The 21483-nt window shown below is 40.5% G+C and overlaps 1 protein-coding gene across 1 annotated transcript in view; it reads left to right on the top strand.

Moving 5' to 3' along the window:
• Positions 1–21483, top strand: part of CFAP20DC (CFAP20 domain containing) — a 204478-nt gene that overhangs the window by 105150 nt on the left and 77845 nt on the right. The window contains 1 exon segment of the mRNA XM_078152116.1: positions 1871–2205. Coding sequence (XP_078008242.1) covers positions 1871–2205 — 335 coding nt within the window.

Genomic DNA, 21483 nt, shown 5'->3' with positions numbered 1-21483 from the left:
GAAACCTTCATTAAAATGTTAGGTGCAATTAGAGTCTCTAGCATAAATCTGACTGTGTAGGGAAAACTAATTAGATGTTTAGGTGATCATTCTTGTATTTATCTTGTTTGCTGCAATATTGTGATTACATAGTAATTTACATATTTTCCTAAGAAAACACACCAAATTATTCATTACAATTGATATGGAAATAATTGGAGTAAAAATAAAATTCCAAAGTAACATGTGGTATTCAGATAATAGAACCTGGAAAATAACTGTAAAAAAATTTCTTTTTAAATTTTTGTTATTCAATACTACCTTTGGCATTAGGTCACCAGAATTGTTTAACTTTATAACCAGTATTCCCATTATATCTTCCTTTAAGTTTTGCCAGTGATTTTGGCAGCGTGGTGTAGTTGATAGAGAGCCCCCCTCACAGCCAGAAAGACCTGGATTTGAGATCTGCCCCTTAAGCATACTCTCTTTGTGACCCAAGGCCTTACCCTCTCAGTGCCCAGTGTCCTTGGCCATTCTCTGAATTGCAGAGAAGGTGCCAACCTGCACTGATAGAAGACTCCCTATACCAGTGATCCCACAGTCAGCCTCCTGATCCCTGTCCCTATCCTTTGATTTTCCAGTTTATGGTAGCCATTTTAGATATCAATTTAGTATCTTTATATACCAGCTTTGTGAGATTTATTTTTGTATGTTAGCCAAGAAGTAATTTTTGATCACCTTCACAGTGCCCAGAATCATACAAAGAGGCATTGAAATAAGGAAGGTCCACCTTGCCTTTTAAAAATGCTTTTTCCAATGACTCTCTGTGTCACAGATAGACAGGAGCCCAGCCTGGGCAGCCTCTCCCTTGTGCTGCTCAGCTGCATTCTCAGATTCTCAGTTAGTCCCATCTTCTTGTGGTCCATGTCAGCTGTTGAAATGTCCAAACTGAACTGATCGCTCCCAATTATAAGAGGAGACGCAAAGCCATGGAAAACGTACCAGCCTGAGGAGAGGGCACCTCTACCTGTCTTTGCTGTCATTTTTAATATTTCATTACCTTAGCCAAAGAAAGGGGGAATTTGTTTGGTAAGTGACCATAACCATCCATTTACCTCTACTTAACTGAAGTTTCTTCATCTGTAAAATTTATCCTACTTACCCTACACAGAGTTGTGGTGAAGGGAGCCCCTGGTTAGCCTGAGAGCCCTATAGAACTAGAAAGATAGGGAATGAGACAAGACCTGGGGTTTCCCTCATATAGAGAACCAAGAACACTTATTTTGCCAGGGTGGCACCTTCTCTGCCACTTAGCGTCTCGGAGAACGGCCCAGAGTCCTCCCTGAGAGGTGGACAGCTTGGCCGGAGTCACGCAGACAGACCCTATGTGTGTCAGATGTGGGAGATGAGCATTAGGATGGTGGGCCATATGGGTTGGGGAGCTCAGGGGTTTAAAAGTGAAGAGTGGTGCTGTAACTAATACCTAATACCCCTAAGTGGTGTCCCCGGTTGGCATTAGAGCCCAAGTCTTCTGATTCCAAATGGGGGTATTCTTTCTACTACAACCCTTCAGTGTAACACAGGTGATAATTGTTTTAGATGTCTACATTTCTTGATCACTTTTTCTTTTCTTAACTGAACAAGAATAATGAAGTAATTGCCTGTCACTGTGGTCATTGACCTGTTGGTTAACTTTTTGGCACCATTTGAGATGGCTGACAATATTATTGCACTTCTTTATTGTTCCAGTTGAGGATGCAATAAACTCTGGTCCCTTCAATTCATCAGTAGTTCAGTAATACGGAGTATTAGCCTCAGACCCCTTGCCTAAAGTAACTTTTTGTCGAGCAGTCCACTAATAATTATCTTCATTTGTCTTCCCTCCTGGCAGATGAGTGGGTATTTCCTGAAAATTACAGAGATCATTTTCCTTTGGACTGCAGCAAACAATCCATAACCCTGGAAGACAATTCCTGCAATAATTCACACCAGTTGCCAGAAAACAGCAAAGAAAATGAAAATAGCAGTCAAGGAGAAGAAACCCAAAGTGGTCCAGATGAGGTTTTTACATTTTCCTCAAGGCCGAGGCCCTTGCCTCATGGACGGCGTCAGACTGTGTGTGCAGAAGGGAGCCCCTTTCCGATGGATCCACAGGAGGAGCACGGTGGGAAGAGGAGAGGAGCCCCACTGGAAGATGACTTTTGTGGATGCACCAGCAGCGAAGAGGTACACAGCTTGGTGAATAGCTTAGCCCCCAGATCAGTGGGGTGAGGGGAAAACTTGCCTGCTGCTTATGAAAGTGTAGCTAATTGGAATGTCCACTGATAGTTACACCTTGTTGTTATGGTAACTGACTGTTGCTCATTTTTGTATTAGCATTCACCATATTTAATTTTGTTACAGAAGTCGTCTTTTACATTTTAGTGATCATCTCTCAGAATAAAAAATAAAATGCAGCTGATTTTTCTGCTAATAAGGCTGATCAAACCTTTCAAAAACGTTTTTTCTGTAAGGATGTTACATTGCAGGTGCTAAGTCTTCTGAGCTGTGAGAACTCCTTCCTTTCATGGCCTTGTTTCGCCTTAAACCCGTCTGGGCTCCTTGTTTTCTATATGGTCCCAGTTCCTCTGAGATAAACCAGTTTGAGTTTAGGTAATGGGTCATGGATCAGTATAGTATGTTATCTAGTTTAGAATTATTCAGAATATAAATTTTTAAATGTCAGTTATGTTCATGGAAAGATTTTTAAACTCATTAAAATCAAATGAATACATTTGAAAACATGGGGTTTTTTTTAAGAGCTTACTACCTTACAATAATCTTTTTGTCCTATTTTGAAATGAATTCACCTTTTAACTGCTTCATGTTACTTAATGATGGAGATTTTATTTTTCCCACAAAAATGAGTTAATAAAAATAACTATAGGCAGTTCTCACTTTACATAAGTGGACTGTTCCTCAGACCCCTATGTAAAGTGGTTTTTAATGTAATGCTTATTTACCTATGGACATGAAAAAGGGAAAGATGGAAGGAGGCAGCAAGGGGGCTGTTGGCCAATGGAGGGAGGAGGCTGACACATGGTTCTAAGACATATGGGGGCCAGGGACAGAGAAGCAAGAGCAAGAGGAGAAACATGTGGAGGCCAGGCTGGAACCGAGGGGAAGAACGTATCAGGGGCAGACATTTGGGGGCTGAGCGTGGACACGGAGAGGTGAGGGCGGGGCAACACGCAGGGGCTGGGGACAGTCATGTGGTACTCATGTGGACAGGTAGATGGATCAGGGGCAGAAATCTCCTCTCTTGGCTCAGAAGGTCTCAAGCCAAACCCCTGATGCAGCCCAGTGGTTCTTGCTTTCACTTGGAGGGTGTTGGTTTTTTTTTTTCAGTGGGGGGTGGGAGGCTACAGAGCACCAAGCCAAAGGACAAGAATAGGTACTGTTATTATCCCCATTTCACAGATGAGGAAGAGGTCAAATGACTTCTCCAGGGTCACACAGCAACTAAATATCTAAGGCGGAATTGAAACTCAGGATTTCTGACTCCAAGTACAACACTATTCACTGAACTAATTTGCGATAATGAATTTTTTTTTTAATTTCAGCATTCATTTTTATAAGATTTTGAGTTTCATATTTTTCTCCCTTTCCTCACCTTCCCTCCCCCCAATACAGCAGGCAGTCTGATGTAGGGGTACATGTACAGTCACTTCGAACATATTTCTACATTACTCACCTTGTGAAAAAAAAAAAGAATCAGAACACAAGGGAAAAACCATGGGAAAGAAAAAACAAAAAAAAGTGAAAATAGCATGCTTTGATCTACCTTCAGACTCCACAGTTCTTTCTCTGGATGTGGATGGCATTTTCCATCATGAGTCTCTTGGAAGTGTCTTGGATCGTATTGCTGAGAAGAGCCAAATCTATCATAGTTGATCATTGCACAGTGTTACTGTTACTATGTACAGTATTCTCCTGGTTCTGCTCACTTCTTAGCATCAATTCCTTTAAGTCTTTCCAGGGTTTTCTGAACTCTACATGCTCACATTTCTTATAGCACAATAGTATTTCATTACTTTCATATACTACAACTTGTTTATCTGTTTCCCACTTTATGGGCATCCCCTCTGTTTTCAATTCTTGGCCACCACAAAAAGATCCGCTATGAATATTTTTGTACATGTGGGTCCTTTTCCCATTTGTATGATCTCTGGGATACAGACCTAGAAGTGGTATTGCTGGGTCAAAGGCTATGCAGAGTTTTATAGCACTTTGCGTATAGTTCCAAATTGCTCTCCAGAATGGTTGGTTCATCTTCACAACTCCACCAACAATGCATTGGTGCTCCAATTTTCCCACATCTTTTCTAACATTTATTATTTTCCTTTTCCGTCATACTAGCCAATCTCATAGGTATGATGTAGTACCTCAGAGTTGTTTTAATTTGCATTTCTCTAATCAGTAGTGAGACTATAGATAGCTCTAATTTCTTTGTCTGAAAACTTCCTGTTCATATCCTTTGACCATTTACCAGTTGGGGAATGACTTGCATTCTTATAAATTTGGTTCGGTTCTCTACATTGAGAAATAAGGCCTTTATCAGAAACAGTGGCTGTAAAAATTGTTTCCCAGCTTTCTGCTTTCCTTCTAATCTTGGTTGCATCAGTTTTATTTGTGCAAAAACTTTTTTAATTTAATGTAATCAAAATTATCCATTTTGTATTTCATAGTGTTCTCTGTCTCTTGTTTGGTCATAAATTCTTCCCTTCTCCATAGGTCAGAGACGTAAACTATTCCTTGTACTCCTGATTTGCTTTTGGTACCATCCTTTATGTCTTCATCGTGTACGTGTTTTGAACTTACCTTGTTTTACAGTATAAGATGTTCATCTATGCCTACTTTCTGCCATACTCTTTTCCAGTTTTCCAAGCAGTTTTTGTCATATAGTGAGTTCTTACGCCAGAAGCTGGAGTATTTGGGTTTATCAAACAGTAGATAACCTATTCAGCTGATCCACCACCAAATAGTTTTGATGATTGCTGCTTTGTGATATAGTGTGAGATCTGGTATAGCCAGGCTACCTTTCTTTGCATTTTTTTTTCATTAATTCCTTGATATTCTTGACCTTTTGATCTTCCAGATAAATTTTATTATTTTTTTCTAGCTCTATAAAATAATTTTGGTAGTTTGATATGGCACTGAATAAGTAAATTAATTTAGGGAGAATCGTCATTTTTATTAAATTAGCTCGGCCTACCCATGAGCAATTGGTTTTTTCCAGTTGTTTAGATCTGATTTTATTTGTGTGAAAAGTGTTTTGTAGTTGTGTTCATATAGTTCCTGGGTTTGTCTTGGCAGGCAGACTCCCAAGTATTTTATATTGTCTGCAGTTATTTTAAATGGAATTTCTCTTTCTGTCTCTTACTGCTGGGCTTTGGTGGTACAATATAGAAGTGCTGCTGATTTATGTGGGTTTGTTTTATGTCTTGCAGCTTTTCCAAAGTTGTTAATTATTTATTTCAAGTAGTTTTTCAGTTGGTTCTCTAGGATTCTCTGAGAATACCACCATGTCATCTGCAAAGAGGGACAGTTTTGTTTCCTTATTGCCTGTCCTAATTCATTTCTTTTTCTTCTCTAATTGCTAAAGCTAACATTTCTAGTACAATATGTGGTAATGTATTAATGGGCTGAGTTGAGCTCTTCCTCCCTAATATTTCTGACAATTCTTGTGCATTTTAATTGTCACTTTAACTTTCATCTGCTAGTAAGAGTGCCTCTGCCTTAGGAGTACTGTTGCCACAGTGGCATGCTTTATGCATTATTCTTATGGCTTGTGGCGCTGAATCTCTTTTCCATTTGGTTACTGACAGTTGGGTTTAAATGAATATTTAGTGTTTAATTGTTCCTTCATCTCAGCTTTTTCGAGGTCAGGACTGTGTCGTTTTGTCTTTGTATTCTCGGAAGCTGGCCCAGTGCCTGCCACATAGTAGGAACTTAATAAGGACTTCTTGACTGATTGCGTGGTCCAGACTGTTGTTATTCAGTTGTTCTGTCCTGCCTCAGTCTTCGTGATCCTGTATGAAGTTTTCTCGTCAAGAATACTAGAGAGGTTTGCCATTTCCTTCTCCGGTGGATTAAGGCAAATAGGGTTAAGTGACTTGCCCAGCGTCACACAGCTAGGGAATGTCTGAGGCTGGATTTGAACTCCCATCTTCCAGACTCCAGACCCGGCATTTTATCCACTGAGCCATCTAGCTGCTTCTTGGTCCCAGTTATTCATCCATAGAAACACTGCTATTTTGTATGTCTTGAAATGTAGCTTGCCGCACAAAGCAAAGTGGTTATTTTTAGTTGGCTCTCTAATTAGATCTATGTAAAACTCACTTCAGAGAATTGAGATCCAAAATATCTACTGTGGGGCTCTTTTTTAGATTAGCCTTTGAGCCGCGCAGTTGCCGAATCTTCAGTTCATTTGGGTCGTATGAGATCGTCTCTATAAAGTGCTTAGTGCAGTCCCTGGCACAGAAGAGGCGCCATCTAAATGCGTGTCCCCTCCCCACCCCCTTGTGCCGGCTGTGTTCCAGCCAGAGTGGCCACCTCTGGTCCCCGTGCGTGACGTTCTGCTTAGCCGTGCTCCTTTTCCCCTTCCCCTTCAGCGCTTAAACCAGGTGCCATGTGGGACAAGGGGAGGTGCTGATGCCCCGTCTTGGTGCCTTTACAGTGACTTCACGTATATTCTGCGTGTACTTTTCTGCACATATTCCTTACCCCCTTACAGTATGAGCACCTTGAAGGTGGGGATTCTTCATATTTATCTCTTTGTCCCCAGAGCTTATCACAGTGCCTACTAGCACATCGTAGGCACTTAATAAATGCTTGTCAAATAAGCGTGTGCATGGATGCAAAAAAAAAAAAGGCCGTTTTCGGTGCTTACTCTGTGCCAAGCCCTGAGGGTGCAGACGCACACTGTCAGGAAAGCCCTTGCCCTCCGTCGAGTAGTGCGAGACAAAGCACCTAAAGGAGCAATGCACGTGGTAGGATGTTTTAGACCAGGGCTACATCAGATGCTCATTGGAGTCACCAGCCAATTAGTGGCTGCCTCTTCTAAGGAGTGACAGTGTTGGCTGACTGTTCTTCTCAGAACTCAAGTTGAAAAGGAAATGAGGAAGAGAAGGGTACATAGAGTCAACAGCCAGCATTTATTAAGCATCTTCTGTGTGCCAGGCACTGTGCTAAGCACTGGGGATGCAAATAAGAAAAAGGGGAACCTATAACCTAACGGGGAAGACAACCCGCAGAAGGGAGCCGAAAAGGGGGAGGTGCCATAGGATGCCCTGAGCAGGCGTGTGGACCAAGCAGGGCCGCTGATGGGAAATGAAGTCAGCCAGAAGTCTCTCAGCCCTCGCAAAAGGGAGGCTTTGGGAGGACTTTATGGACACCTTCCAGTCCTCCAGTCAAAGGGGAGGGAGAACTAGGGGTGCCAAGGAGGGATCAACTATTAAAGCCGAATCCATTGCCATGGTGATGAGCTTACACTTTGGTATATGTGGGTTAGTGTGGCAGAAACGGGGCCAGGAGTTAGTGTGAGGGGTCTGGGCTGGCCAAACTCCCTTCTGTCCGTTGTCCACCCATGAGACTGTCTTGTTTGCTTGTGTTTATATCCCTAGCCCTTAGTACAGTGCTTGGCACATAGCACCTAGCAAGTACTCCTTCATTTGTTCATCCGTTCATTTATTGCCAGGAAGTTACCATGGTTGATCTGGAAATGGTGAATCTAACCAGGGTCCAAGGCAAATGTTTGAGCTGCAGGATAGAGTGGAGGCCAACACACAGGACTGTGGTAGCACAAAGTGAGTGAATGAATGAATGAATGAATGGGTGAATGATGGCTATCAAGATACGCATTCATTTGGGGAATGGGTGAAAGCTTGGACAAAAGTTAGATACAGCTCATGCTGCCTTTCCCAAGGCTTTTACCTGCCAAATTAAAATTATCTTTGGAAACATATAGGAATGTTACAGGCTTGCTTTGTCACACAGCTCTTAAATAAATCAAAACTTTTTTTCATGGTTGACATAATTAAAAGAGCAGTGTTAATAAAAATGAACAATATCATCCACTTTTACAAAGACTAAAAAGCAGCTTCTGAGTTCCAGAATATTAAAGTTGTTGGTTATACAAAAGAAAGGGCGTCCCATCTGTTCCAAGGAGGTAGTCCTCAAGAATCATTAGAATGCTCTTTTAAAAAATTACAACCCAGCAAGAGCAGTCACTTTTATGTGTTCCGAAATTGTTGTCCAAATGACATCTGCATGTCCTTTTAAGGAATATAGTTTAACTGTAGAAGTGCTAATTCCTTGGGGAAATCATTCTCATTTTCAGTATACATATGCTGAGCTCCAATTAATCAGGCAAACTCTATTGATGTTCCAGGCACTATTGCATGATTGAATATTTAACAAACAAATGTTCCTTTGCCTAAGAGAAAAATAATCCAAGAGATTTGGAACTTTAAGAAAATGTATTATGTTAAATCAACATATTTTAAATTTCTGATTTAGAGAATCAATTTGTATTTGCTGGATAAACAGCATGACAACTTCTTTAATACTCTAAAAAATTACACTAACTTGTTTTAATAGGATGAGATTAGAGCAGGGGTTTTTAAGGAGCACATAATGAGCAAAAAGAAGAAGACTGTCATTATCTCTGAAATTCATACTAAAACAGAATTTATAACTTCAGTGCATTTACCTTCTAATAACATCAGCAATTAAATTTTTAAAATATATTAGATGTTTAGAATTTATTACATTACACTTGTAGTTTTCTTATTGCATCTATCAAAGTAGCATAAACCATTAATAATAAGGAAATATGTGTTTTTAGAGGCACAGTTCAGTTTTATAAATTTCATATTGTATCAGAGTTTTACCAGAATTTTTAAAATTTCTCTTATTTTTACTTCCCTTCCCCAAAAGGAAATCAGGATAAACTAAAATATTACCCAGTATTAATTTTAGTCTAATTTTCCAAATTGGCTTTTTTTTTACCCTCATTTTTCATATTTGACTATAGGGCATACAAGATTCGTCTTGGAATTTATAGATGAGAAAACTTCTGGCACCCATCTTAAATTCCAGTGTGAGTAATTCCTTCCCAGGCACAGCTCATACCTGAGTCACACCTTTTTTTTTTTTGCATGATTCTTAACCATGGTCCTCCCACAAATCTTCCATAGATCTACCATTGTACTAGATGCCTTCCTTTAACCTAGCTCTTTATGACATTAATATGGGTCCCTGTGTTGTCCTTTCCACCCTTCTCCAAGTTCACCTTCTTTTCCAGTCCTGCATTTCCTAAATAATGTCTTTGAAACCACCTCTTGTATGAGTCATTACTGCCATGTGCTGGGACCTCCTAATGCCCAATGTCTCTCTCTCTCTCTCTCTGTTGTTATTTGGAGTATCCCATTTTGATTCTTAGAATATTGTAGTAGTCAGTGATTGCCATTTGGCATCAGCAGATTAATACTGATATTAAAAAATGGGGTTTTATGTCAGGTCATTGGGGTCATTGAAAGCACTGCTTATTTTTATACTAGCAGTCTAGCTTGCTCATTGATGGAGTAGCTCAGTGATCTGCCCCTACAACGAACATGCCACATTCTTCATCATTTTAGAGTCTTCTGGTACCATTTTTACAAATAGCATAGAGCAGTGTCTAAGTAGTGGTGGTACTACATAACCAGTAGAATACTGAGTTGTGCATGTGATAAAACTAAACATGACTCCACTTAGGCAAAGACAAGCAGAAAATCTTTCCTCAGTAATAAGCCCATGGAAGGAAATGTGTGTGTGTGTGTACATATATATATAAACATATATAGGTATATGTTTATGTATATAGAGCTATATATGCCAGCTGTTATGTCATATCTTCCTCTCTCTAGAAGCCACATACTATTGGCATTTTATACATAAAAATCTGTTATACTTGGATTCCATGTTTTCAGAGGGGGCAGGGTGGTCTTATGGGAAAGACAGACAACCTATGGGAATATTTTTCTGTGGTTGCCACTGTCAAAGGAGTTCAAAAGATCTAGTGATGGCAGGGGGACTGTGGTGTTCTAAGAATGCCTAAGGAGGATGTCCTTTCCAAAGAGCCCCTGAATTTTGATTGGCATGCAGTACATTATTCTACAACTTTGTGGCCCAGTGATGGAGATAGATATGAAAGTTAAATGGGCCAAGGAAAGGATTCTAGTTTTATTATTAGTTCAGTGGTTTTCTGGCTTTCAATTTTATTCATCTCTTCTTTGATTTTCAGGATTTCCAGTTTGGCTTTTAATTTGTTCTTTTTCTAGGTTTTTTTTTTTTTTAGCTGTAAGCACAATTTATAGATGCAGTTATTTAGAGATATGAAGTTTCCCGAAGGACTGCTTTGGCTGCATCCCATAAATTTTGATATGTTGTCTCATTGTTGTCATTCTCTTTAATGAAATTATTGATTGTTGCTGTGATTTGTTCTTTGACCCATTCGTTCTTTAGGATTAGATTATTTAATTCCATATTAATTTTTAATCTGTGTTGCCATGGCCCTTTATTGAATGTAATTTTTATTGCATTGTGATCTGAAAAGGATGCATTTAATATTTCTGCTTTTCTGCATTTGCTTGTGAGGTTTTTATGCCCTAATGCATGGTCAATTTTTGTGATGCTGCCATATACACCTGAAAAAAATGTATACTCCTTTCTATTCCCATCCATTTTCTCCAGAGGTCTATCGTATCTAACATTTCTAAAAATTCTGTTGATCTCTTTATCTTCTTTCTTGTGTATTTTTTGGTTAGCTTTATCTGTTCTGAGAGGGGAAAGTTGAGGTCCCCACTGATATGGTTTTATTGTCTATTTCCATCTGTAACTCATTTAATTTTTCCTTTAAGAGTTTGGACATTCTGCCATTTGGTATTAATATTATTTCGTTGTCTGTGGTACCTTTTAGCATGTCGTAGTCTCCTTGTTTCTTTTAATTAGATCTGTTTTTGCTCCTGCTTTGTCTGAAATCATGTTTGCTTCCCCTGCTTGTTTACTCAGCTGAATCATAATAGATTCTGCTTCAGCCCCTCACCATTGCTGTGTTTCAAGTGTGTTTCCTTCAAACAACATATTGTCAGAGTCTGGGCTTAATCTGTTTTGCTTTCTGCTTTTGTTTTATGGCTGAATTTATCCCATTCCCATTCACATGACTGTCTATTGCCTTGCATCCTATTTCCCCCCATTTATCCTTTTCTCTCTATCTTTTTAGCCTGTCCATCCTCAAAAATTTGTTTTGCTTTCCGACTCTGCCTTGCCTCAGTGATCTTTCTTTCTTTCTTTCTTTCTTTCTTTCTTTCTTTCTTTCTTTCTTTCTTTCATTCGGCCTGGCAATGGGGTTAAGTGACTTGCCCAGGGTCACACAGCTAGAAAGTGTTATATGTCTGAGGCCGGATTTGAACTCAGGTCCTCCTGAATCCAGGGCTGGTGCTCTATCCACTATACCACCTAGCTGCCCCCGACCCTCCCTTCTTTCATCTCCACTTTCCCTCCCAACTGAGTGTGTGTGTTATTCCCTCTTTGAGCCAATTCTGATGAAAATAAGATTCAAGCGTTGCCTGCTACCACCACCCCTCATCTTCCTCTCCACTGTAAAAGCTCTTCTTTTCCTTCCTCTTTTATGTGAGATAATTTTCCCCATTCTACCTCTCTTTTCCCCCTTCTCCCAGTGGGTCCCTCCTTCTCACCTCTTAATTTTAATTTTTTGAAATCATGCCATAATAGTCAACGCACACCCATGCCTTCTATGTGGACTCCTTCTAACTGCCCTAATAATGAGAAAGTTCTTAGGAGTTACAATTATCATCTTCCCATATAGGAATATAAACAGTTTAACCTTATTGAATCCCATATGATTTCTCTTTTATCCGTACCTCTTTATGCTTCTCATGAGTCTTGTATTTGGAAGTCAGGTTTTCTATTCAGCTCTGGTCTTTTCATCTGGAGTGCCTTAAAAGTCTCTATTTTATTAAATGTCTATTTTTCCCTCTGAAGGATGATACTTAGTTTTGCTGGATAGGTAGTTCTTGGTTGTAATCCTCGCTCCTTTGCCTTCCTGAATATCATATTCCAAGCCCTCTGTCCTTTAAAGTGGAAGCTTGTCTTGTGCTGAAAAATTATTTCACCCTGACCTTTTATTGATTCTGCCACTTCAGAATTTGATTTGAGGCATTATTTTAAAGTTGTTTGTAGAGGAACTTGTGAGTTCAAATGAGTTCCTGCCTTTATACCACCATCTTGGCTCCATTTGGTAATTAGTTAGACAGTAGCTTACCAACAGACAGTTAATATGGTTTATTGTTTGGGGTCACATCTGTTGCTATAATTGAAAAGATAATGTGACATAATTATTCCAACCCATTGATCTACAGAACTGTCTCAGGATCATTGAGGGGAGAAGTATTAAAATGAGACCCTCAGTCTGTCTGGTGGCATTTTCATGCCTGTGTCAGTGATGACTGTCTGGTGTCTTTTTCCTTGTATGTTCAAATGACAAAACTGAAGGTGGGCATTTTTGGTAACAAGGACGATTCTCTTTTCTAATTGGAATAAATATACTCATGGACTGCTATTTGTTAGTTGTTTCTAGTATCACTCAGAGGTGGTAAATGTGGGATACACTGAAAGGCTGTATACAGAAAGCATATGTCCAGTGAGCATGTCCCAAGGCCCTTATTTTCCCTCTTGTTTTTAGCTATTCAGTTATTTCTTGTTGCTGATAGTTAATTTTAAAAAAACTATTATTTCTAATGCATCCATGTTATTATAAAAATCCCAAATTGCAAACTGGCTTCAGGGCTTGTACGTGATAACTTGTCCACCACAAGTTTCTGCTCAAAATCGTTTTCACTTTGTTCCTCATATTCTACGATAACCAGAGTCTATTCATCCATGATACACCAGGCCCTACAGCTAGCCTCAGCACGTCAGGGTTATGTGAATTAACAGTTTCATCAGAGCTGCTGTTCGAAAAGATTCTGGGAAAGGCTGGAAGCAGGACATATAAAGGACATGTAAAAAGTTCCTGCATGGAAACAGCAGCATCTGATCCCCAAAACAGTGTTCAGAAGAGCGTGGGGCCTACTCCATGCCTCTCACCCACTCTGAGAAGGCCTGACTTGTCTAAGGAAACTCCAGGCACTGTCACAAAAGCAAAGGACCTCCAAGTAACAACATCAATAAACAAAACTTCCCTAAAAGAAATCCCGGTGGAAAGTGCAAGATTGTTCATTGACACACCTGTAAGTGATTTCCCTTTGGTTTACCTGTGTTCGTGTTTCCTTCCCCACGCTTTTTATAGGGTCTCTTGCCATCATTAGGAAAATCAGCATCTGTATACTTTTCTATTCTTTTGCATTCTGAGGCAGGAACAGCAGCATTGTAACAGTTAAAAAATAAGGTAGAGTGAGGCACAGAATCCCAACCACAATCAATTTATTAGTAAAGCCCAGATTTACCAGTAAATAGAATCTCAGATTTTCCCGGTTAAGCTAAGACCCTGAGGTGGGGATTGGCTACCCTTTTACAGTTTTAGGGGAGAACAGAACAAAGAGCACAACTTCATAGGCAGAGAACAAGTTATGATTGGTTAGCAGTCAGGAACAAGGGGCTAGCAGAAACCGCCTCCTTCCCTCCTGTGACTAAGAAAGGTCCATTGTTTGAGGCCACCTGTGAGGTCAGATAGAGTAGACCAGACTTCCTTGGCTAGCAAACCAGGCATCCTTCAAGGATAACAGATTTCCTTGACACAAGAATAGAACATTAATTAACAAGAGAACTGGATTTCTAAACTTCACTCCTTATAGAGCAGCTGAATTTCTGAACTGAGTTCAAAGGCAAAGAGTCATGACTGGGACAGTTACAGGACAAAATCAAATAACTGTAAATAGGATCAATTGAAAAAGACAGAATCAAGCTGATTGTTTCAACATAAGACGTGGATTTCATATCCCGAAATTAATGTAAATTCTCGTATTTAGTTAAGCAGGTTAATTTTATCATGTAAGATTCTCCACAATGGCACTACTCGTTGCCTTTGAGTAGTAAATGCAGACCTTCTTGAAAGGTGAAAACCTGCAAAGTAGAAGTGATAGGCTTTCAATAACCATCTGCATTTAAGCCATAAAAATATCATTAGTCAGGGTCTTTGATAGTCTCTTTATAGCATTCCAGGAAAAGAAAGGGACCACGACTGAAGTTTTTAAGAAGCCTGTGTCACAGCCTGAATCCCAAGGCTAGTTTGGCAGCTGTGTGCATGCCCATTAAATTGATTTTTTTTCTCATGTATTCTGTTTTTTTCTTCTGTTCCCCCATAACTGTACATAGTAAATTGTGAACAAATGGAGGTATTTCAAACTTGACGTTCAAGCTCTTTATTTTTAAGTTGAAGATTTTCTTTTTAAGTCAGCCTGTGTATCCTGAGTCTAGTCACAGTATAAAATTATGTATTGAAACATCCTAAGCAACCTATCAGAGATTGCCATGCTCAGCCCAAAAGATGCTAGCAAAAAAGACACCACCTTCCCCCAGTGGATTCTCAGGGTTGTAAGGGTCAATGTAGAGTACAATTCTCTGTTGGAGGGAAGGGTCTTCTCTCTCTTTATCTGCCTCTCTCTCTGTCTCTCTCTCTGCCTCTCTCTGTCTGTATGTCTCTCTCTGCCTCTCTCTCTCTTTCTCTCTCTCTCTCTCTCTCTCTATCTCTGTCTGTCTTTCTCTCTCTCTGTCTCTCTCTGCCTCTGTCTCTCTCTCTCTATCTCTCTCTGTCTCTCTCTGCCTCTCTGTCTTTCTCTGTCTCTCTCTGCCTCTGTCTGTCTGTCTCTTTCTGCCTCTGTCTCTGTCTCCCTCCCACTCTCTCTGTCTCTCTCTCTCTCTCTCTCTCTCTCTCTCTCTCTGTCTCCTCTCTCTCTCTCTCTCTCTGTCTTTCTCTCTCTCTCTGCCTCTCTCTCTTTCTCTCTTTCCAGCAGATCACTCAGTGGTTTTAGGTTTCTCTGATTTTCTAAGAGGTAACATAATTTGGAGTCAGTAGGCATGGGAGTCCTGACTTTGACATAAGCCTTATGACAACTAACATGTTACTTAACCTCTGTAGATCTCAGTTTTCTCATTTGTAAAATGGGAAGGGTAAGATTCATCCTATCTCTCTGGCCTGGCTGTTGCCATCCAGGCGCTTGACCAGGCACTGTAGAAAGATGTTGTCCAAGTTGGCGTGATTTTTTTAAATTAAAGTCTTATTATCTAAGAAGAAATGGATGACTTTGTTTTCCATATGCATTCTCTGTAAAACTTTCTCCTTCCCTTGTTGATGATCAAGATGCCCTGGTTGGACCTGGTCCCCCCCGTTGTTTTATGAGAAAGAAGTCCCTGCCTCCAGGCTCTGTCCTACCCAGAAGGTCTGACTTCAGTTCAGCCCAGGAGTCTCCTCTCACCATGCTGCCTCTCGTTACAATTATCCCAAGAAGAGATAACATTTCTTTAGCACCTACTGTGTGCCAGGCTCTATGCTAAGTACTTTTTACAAACAGGATCTCATTTGATTCTCACAACCACAGTTGGAGGTGGAGACTGTTATCATCTCCATTGGTGAGATGAAGATACTGAGGCAGGTAGAGGTGAAGTGAGTGCTAGCTCAGGGTTCTCCAGCGAATACCTGAGGCTGGATTTGAACTCAAGTCCTCCTGCCTCCAAACCCCTGTGGCACCCCCTTGTCACCCCTTGGCTTCTGCTTCTTCATTGCAGCTCACCTCAAACTTGTGCTTACAGAGAAAGAAAATTAAAACCCAGAGTATACTGAAGCTTCAGGGAAAGCTGACACTTGAGCTTCCCTCACATCTGTGGATTTTCCCTTGGCTTCCTTTTCTAATGGCGAGCCAGCCAAGGGCAGTGCAGAGCGCCGTGTTTTCTGACACGGTGGAGCAGACCGCACTGAAGGCTGGGGCTTACTCCTGAGTTGGAGACCCCCTTCCCACCTGCCTCACAGGATAATGCGCACATCCCGGCCCCCAGATAATCTGGGTGCGGGCAGCAGGGGGAGGCAGGGTACAGAAGCAGCCTTGTACCCAGAAACCTCCCAACAGGGAGGCCTGGGTTTAAATGCCACCTCCAGTGTTGAGTTACCAGCAGTGAGACCACAGGCAAGCTTCCTTGTCCCCACAATGCAAAGAATCCTGCCTGTATTCTCCCTATTCTCTCTGTCCCCCTTAAGGTGCTACATCTGTGTGAATGGTTAGCAGTCGCACCAAAGACACTGCTTCTTAAGGCTCTGAGCTGCATCTGTACAGGTGGTGGAGAGCTTCCCTCACTGGGAGTTCTCAACCCCAGAGAACCGTAGGCCTGAACCAAAAGACACACTCGTGTCAGTCCCACACCGGCTGGAGAGCCTGGAAGCATGTCACAGGAGCCAAGAGGGACCTCAGCTGTCATGAGGGCCAACCCCCTCATCTTCAGATGAAAGACAGAAACCAAGTCCCCAGGAGAGTTCTTCGCTGCCCAGGGTCCCCATATGATTCATAGCAGGACCGTCATCTGAGCCAGTGCCATCCCCTCCACACCCACACCTAGCATTCTTTTCTGCTGCCATAGCATTCTTGTATTATGGCTCCCAGTGTCAAACCCTAACTCACTCTGCCCCTACACCCTTCCTCCCTGACCTTCCAGCAAAGCAATTGAAACAATTTTAAACCCTCTTACCAGTCCTAGAGGATTCTCACTTTGTCATTAAGCTTTGCAAACTTCTTTTGTGTACAAGAATAAAATCTATGACTTCTTCTGGGTCTAGAGGTCCCTCTGATGTAGATAGGAGATGCTTTGACGTGTCCTTTGTTAGACGGAATCCAGTCCAGTCACCTGTAGGTAAGGATGGCTCTAACTACCACTCAGGCAGAGAACCTGGAGCCTGGCGGCCCTGGAAACCAGGAGGAGGCCAAAGGAGTTACAGGAGAGGCCCTAGCTTTGCTCTGAAGAAAGGTATTCAACAAAGGATTGCTATCCTTGTACAAAGAGAATGGCAGTAGAGAATTATAGGGGAGTGTCTCTGTCCTTGTTCAGAATCTATGATCAGGAGAAACTGAAGAGAGTGGCTTTAGGACACAGGAAACTTCCTGTCAAAAGTTTTTGTGGTGACATTGAGCAGAAGATTTGCCTCTCCCAACGGCCTGATGGAAAGCACAAGTCATCCAAAAGCAACTCTTACTGAAAGGGATATGATGACCGCTTAGGAAACTTCTTACTTGGAATATTTGATTCCTATCTTAACAGAGTGCTTTATTATTAACTTCAAATAGTTTTAATTAAGAAAGAAGTAGAACCCTCTAGGTAATATTGCTGCCATGCAGATAGCTGGTAATTAAACTTTTCCACATGTATAACTATATTCAAACAATTTTGAATGAATCATTCAAATGTTGTGAAATGCAAATGTCATTACATGCATCTTGAAGATTTAAAGAAAAGATTTCTGAAATTGCATTTGTCATTTCAGTAAGATTGAGCTTAATTTATGATTATAAGAGGATATTCAGATTAAAAAAAAAAAGCTACAAAGTACAACTTAGCCAGGTGGCTCACTTAGAAAAAACAAATATTTTTTGACAGAAAAAAAACTGGTTTATGAAACATTAGTTATATTTTACTCCATTTTTATTTCTGTTTGTGAGAATCCAAATGAATTATGATAGAGTGTTTAGTGATGTTGGCTTGTATATCCTATTTCTGGTTTAACCAACTCCTTTAAACCATGAGTCATGAAAATGTAGGAGCAGATAGACCATTTACCTCCACCTACTTATTAGACTCAGCTATCCGTTCAGCAAATTGATTTTTCTTAAAGTGTTTATCAATATACTTTGGTTTTTTTTAATCACCTTAATTTTCAGTTGTATCCCTTCCACCTCCAATGCCCCTCCCAAGAGGACCATCTTCCCTTATAATGGTAGATGCCAGGTAGACTGGTGAATTTTCATAGTTGTATCCAAAAACAATTCAGTGTTTCCCATATCCATAAAATGTTACCCAAAAAAAGTATTTGAGAGGAAATAAAATGAGTTTGGGAATTTTTTTTCCTATTATATATTTTTATAAGGGTAATTGTGGGAAAGGAATCAGGGTCTCTTGGGATTGTGGGTCTCTGAATTTTCTTCGTCTTCTTGCACTGAAAGATCCCATCACTACCAAGTGATCATGTAGAAGTAAAGATGTTGGCAAAATTAGTGGAGAAGCTTCGAAGGTTATTAACTGAAATAAACGGAAAGGAAAAACCTGATTTTTAGCAGTGTAAATGAATGGCACATTCAGACACAGCTTGAGATTAGAAAAAGTGTACTATTTGCTTTTTAATGCAAGGATACTCTGAGGTTTTTACTTGTGTTTTACATCTTTAGCTCCTCATTCCCCTTTGAGCATTTGACTAGCCTTTCTTTGAGTGAATTGTTGTGATCGGTCTGCAGGATCTTGAACTACTCTTCCCTCTGTGGGCTCCAAGTCATCAGATTGTAATGTCTGAGCAAAAAGAGATCTTAGAGTATGTCTAGTCCAATTGCAAAAAAAAAAAATAAGTAACTTCTCCAGGGTCACCCGATTGGTAAGTGGATTGTCTGGAATTTGAACCCAAAACTCAGCACATCGTGAGCACTTAACAAATGCTTGTTTCTGCCTTTCTTTCCTCCTTCCCTCCCTTTCCTTTCTCTCTCCCTTTCTTCTTTCCTCCTTCCTTCCCTCCCTCTCTGCCTTCTTTGCTTCCTTCCTTCTTCTACACTGCGTATCTCCTTTGCTCAGAGTCAGACTGTTTTTGGTACTTTTCTCTTACCTCTGGCCCACCAACCACAGCTTTTTTCCCAGTAGTACTGGGTTGTTTAAGATTGACCTCAGTTGCAACAATTCCACTTGGTGAAAAATGAAAAGCCCAAAAGACAGTTTCTGGGTAATTAATAATCAATTTATTAATTAGGCTAACAAATAACCAATAAATTGATGGTCAGTGTTCTCTCTCCATAACCAAAGACAAAGACATGGACATCCCCGAATGCATGAATACCCCTAGAAAAGGGGGTGTCCCTAAGAGGTAAATATCAACCCTGATTGGCAAACATTTGATGAGGGGGTAGACTTTCAAACGATGAGTTGCACTAAAAGTCTTCAGCTCCTCCGCTGAGAGTGTGACTTGCTCATGAGACTCAGCTGCGTCCAGTAATCTAGACAAAAGAATCCATCTCTACTCAGACCTCTGTGGTTGGTTTTCTCCTTCTTAAGCTGGGTGTACCCTAAAGTCTAATGAAGGGTTCCAAAGACAGAAGCTTATTTCCTAAGGGCCAGAATTCACCTAGGCTAGATTCTGTTTGTAAGGCCACCTAGTTCACTAGGGTCCCGCCCAAGATCGAAGAGTACGTACCCAGAAGATTTGGGCAATCTCATCTATCAGCAGTGTCCTTCAGAGACTGGCTGACTTGCCTATAGGGGCTGGTCCCTAAATGAGGAAATAGAAAGGAAAGCCCTCAATCCTAATTTAATATTGGTCGTTAATGTAATAGAAAAATAATAATTTCTCTTAATTTGTTTGGATATCTTGGCTTTTGCCTTGGTGTGTCCTGTCTTTCCCCTTTTCACTCATCCAGCTGATCCTACCTTACACAACACTATAAAGTCACTTTTTGTAGATCATAAGCTTCTTGAGGACAGGGACTGTTTGGTTTTGTCTTTGCGTTGTGTTCCTACCACCCAGCAGCATGCCCTGCACACAGAGAACACCCAACCTCACCTTTAGGAGACCTCTACATAGGTGGCTGACGGCTGTTCCCAAGCTTCCCACCACACACCTTCTCCATCCCCCTAAACACCACTGCACTCAAGAATGTCTCTCTTTTTGGGGGGTGGGGCAGAGGGAGGACCCTGTGTAGTTAGGTTACCACACACAGTTCAATGCTGATGAGGGCTACATGTTCACCTGCAGGATATACTTTGCTATTTGAATCGGTATAGCTCAGTAACGTGTTCATAAATCAGAAGTTCTCCAAGTGTGGTCCATGGGAACCCCAAGATCCTTGCAGGAGGTCCGTGATGGCAGAATTCTTTTTGTAATAACACTAAGAAGTTATTTGCCTTTTTTCTCTCATTCATTCATTCATTGCTATTGGCTTCAGATCCCTCATTGCAACTCCTTCTAAGAAACTAGCATTTGTCAAGTTCAAGGCCACTTAATTTTTTTTGAACATGTTTTTTTTCATTTATAAAATTTATCTTAACATGTAATAGGTTTATAATTGGTATTTTAAATGAATTAACAAACAGTTTCCAATTTTATGTTTTGATTTGCAACACAGTAAATATTTATAGATATAATAATAGATATGACAAAAGCTCTTTGGGTTCTTCAATAATTTTTAAGAGTATAAAGGAGCCGTGAGACCAAAAATTTTGAGAATCACTATCATAAATTATATTTAGGATGTTTGAGGATATTGTCATGATTGTACCAAGTTGTATATGTTAAATTAGACATTATTACTATCACTTGGTAACTCTATAATTGAGTTTAAAAGATTGACTCCTTTGCTTTAGCAGTCAATCAACACATTTATTAAGGGTATGTTATAGTCCAGGCCATGGGCTGTGTATAGGTTTACAAGTATAAAGAATGAAATAGTATCTGCTACCAAGGAGCTTACATTCAAATGGAAAGACAGCAAGTGTATAACATAAATATAAAGTTAATAAATACAAATACATACAAAGTAGTTAAATATAAAGGGAGTTTGAGGCTAAGGGGTAGTGGAGTAGAGATTAGCAATTCAAGGCACCAGGAAAGGCTTCGTTCAAAAGATGGTGCTAGAAGTGGACTGTTGGTCAACTCAGCCCTTGCTGCTCTCTCGCCACCAAATTTCCAAGTATGTGCACTTATGTATGTATATGTTCCACCCCCCGTTGAGTGTAAGCGCCTTGAAAGCAAGGATTATTTTGTTGTTGGATCTTTGTAGTACCCTCTCTCTGCTGATTATTTCCAGTATAGCCTGTCTAAATCTTGCTTGTACATCGTGGTTTGCCTCTTGTCTCCCCCGTCAGACTGTGACGTCCTCGAGGGCAGGGGCTATTCTTTGCCTTTCTTTGTGTCCCCAGTGCTTAACCAGTGCCTGGCCTGAAATAAGCTCTTCATAAAGACTTATTGGATTGAACTGGATTAGATTTGGAGGTAAACTTTGGCTCCCCTTCATCATCAGTGAAGATATTTGCTTTTTCGTAGAATTAGTCCACATGCTGAATGGGAAAAAACTCCCAGTATTCTGTCTGCTTGAGAATGATGCCCAGTTGACTCTTCCCAGTGGCTCAGCTCCCTCATTTGTATAGAGGTGCAAAACAAAAGACTTAAGTTTTCTTAGTAGAAATTGTACCAAGACCAGATTATGTCTGAGGGCCTTTTTCATGCTG

This window comes from Phascolarctos cinereus, unplaced genomic scaffold, assembly GCF_003287225.1.
Source record: "Phascolarctos cinereus isolate Bilbo 61053 unplaced genomic scaffold, phaCin_HiC Scaffold_4;HRSCAF=312, whole genome shotgun sequence".
In the NCBI taxonomy this organism is placed as follows: domain Eukaryota; kingdom Metazoa; phylum Chordata; class Mammalia; order Diprotodontia; family Phascolarctidae; genus Phascolarctos; species Phascolarctos cinereus.
This window is presented reverse-complemented; position numbering and strand designations above follow the sequence as displayed.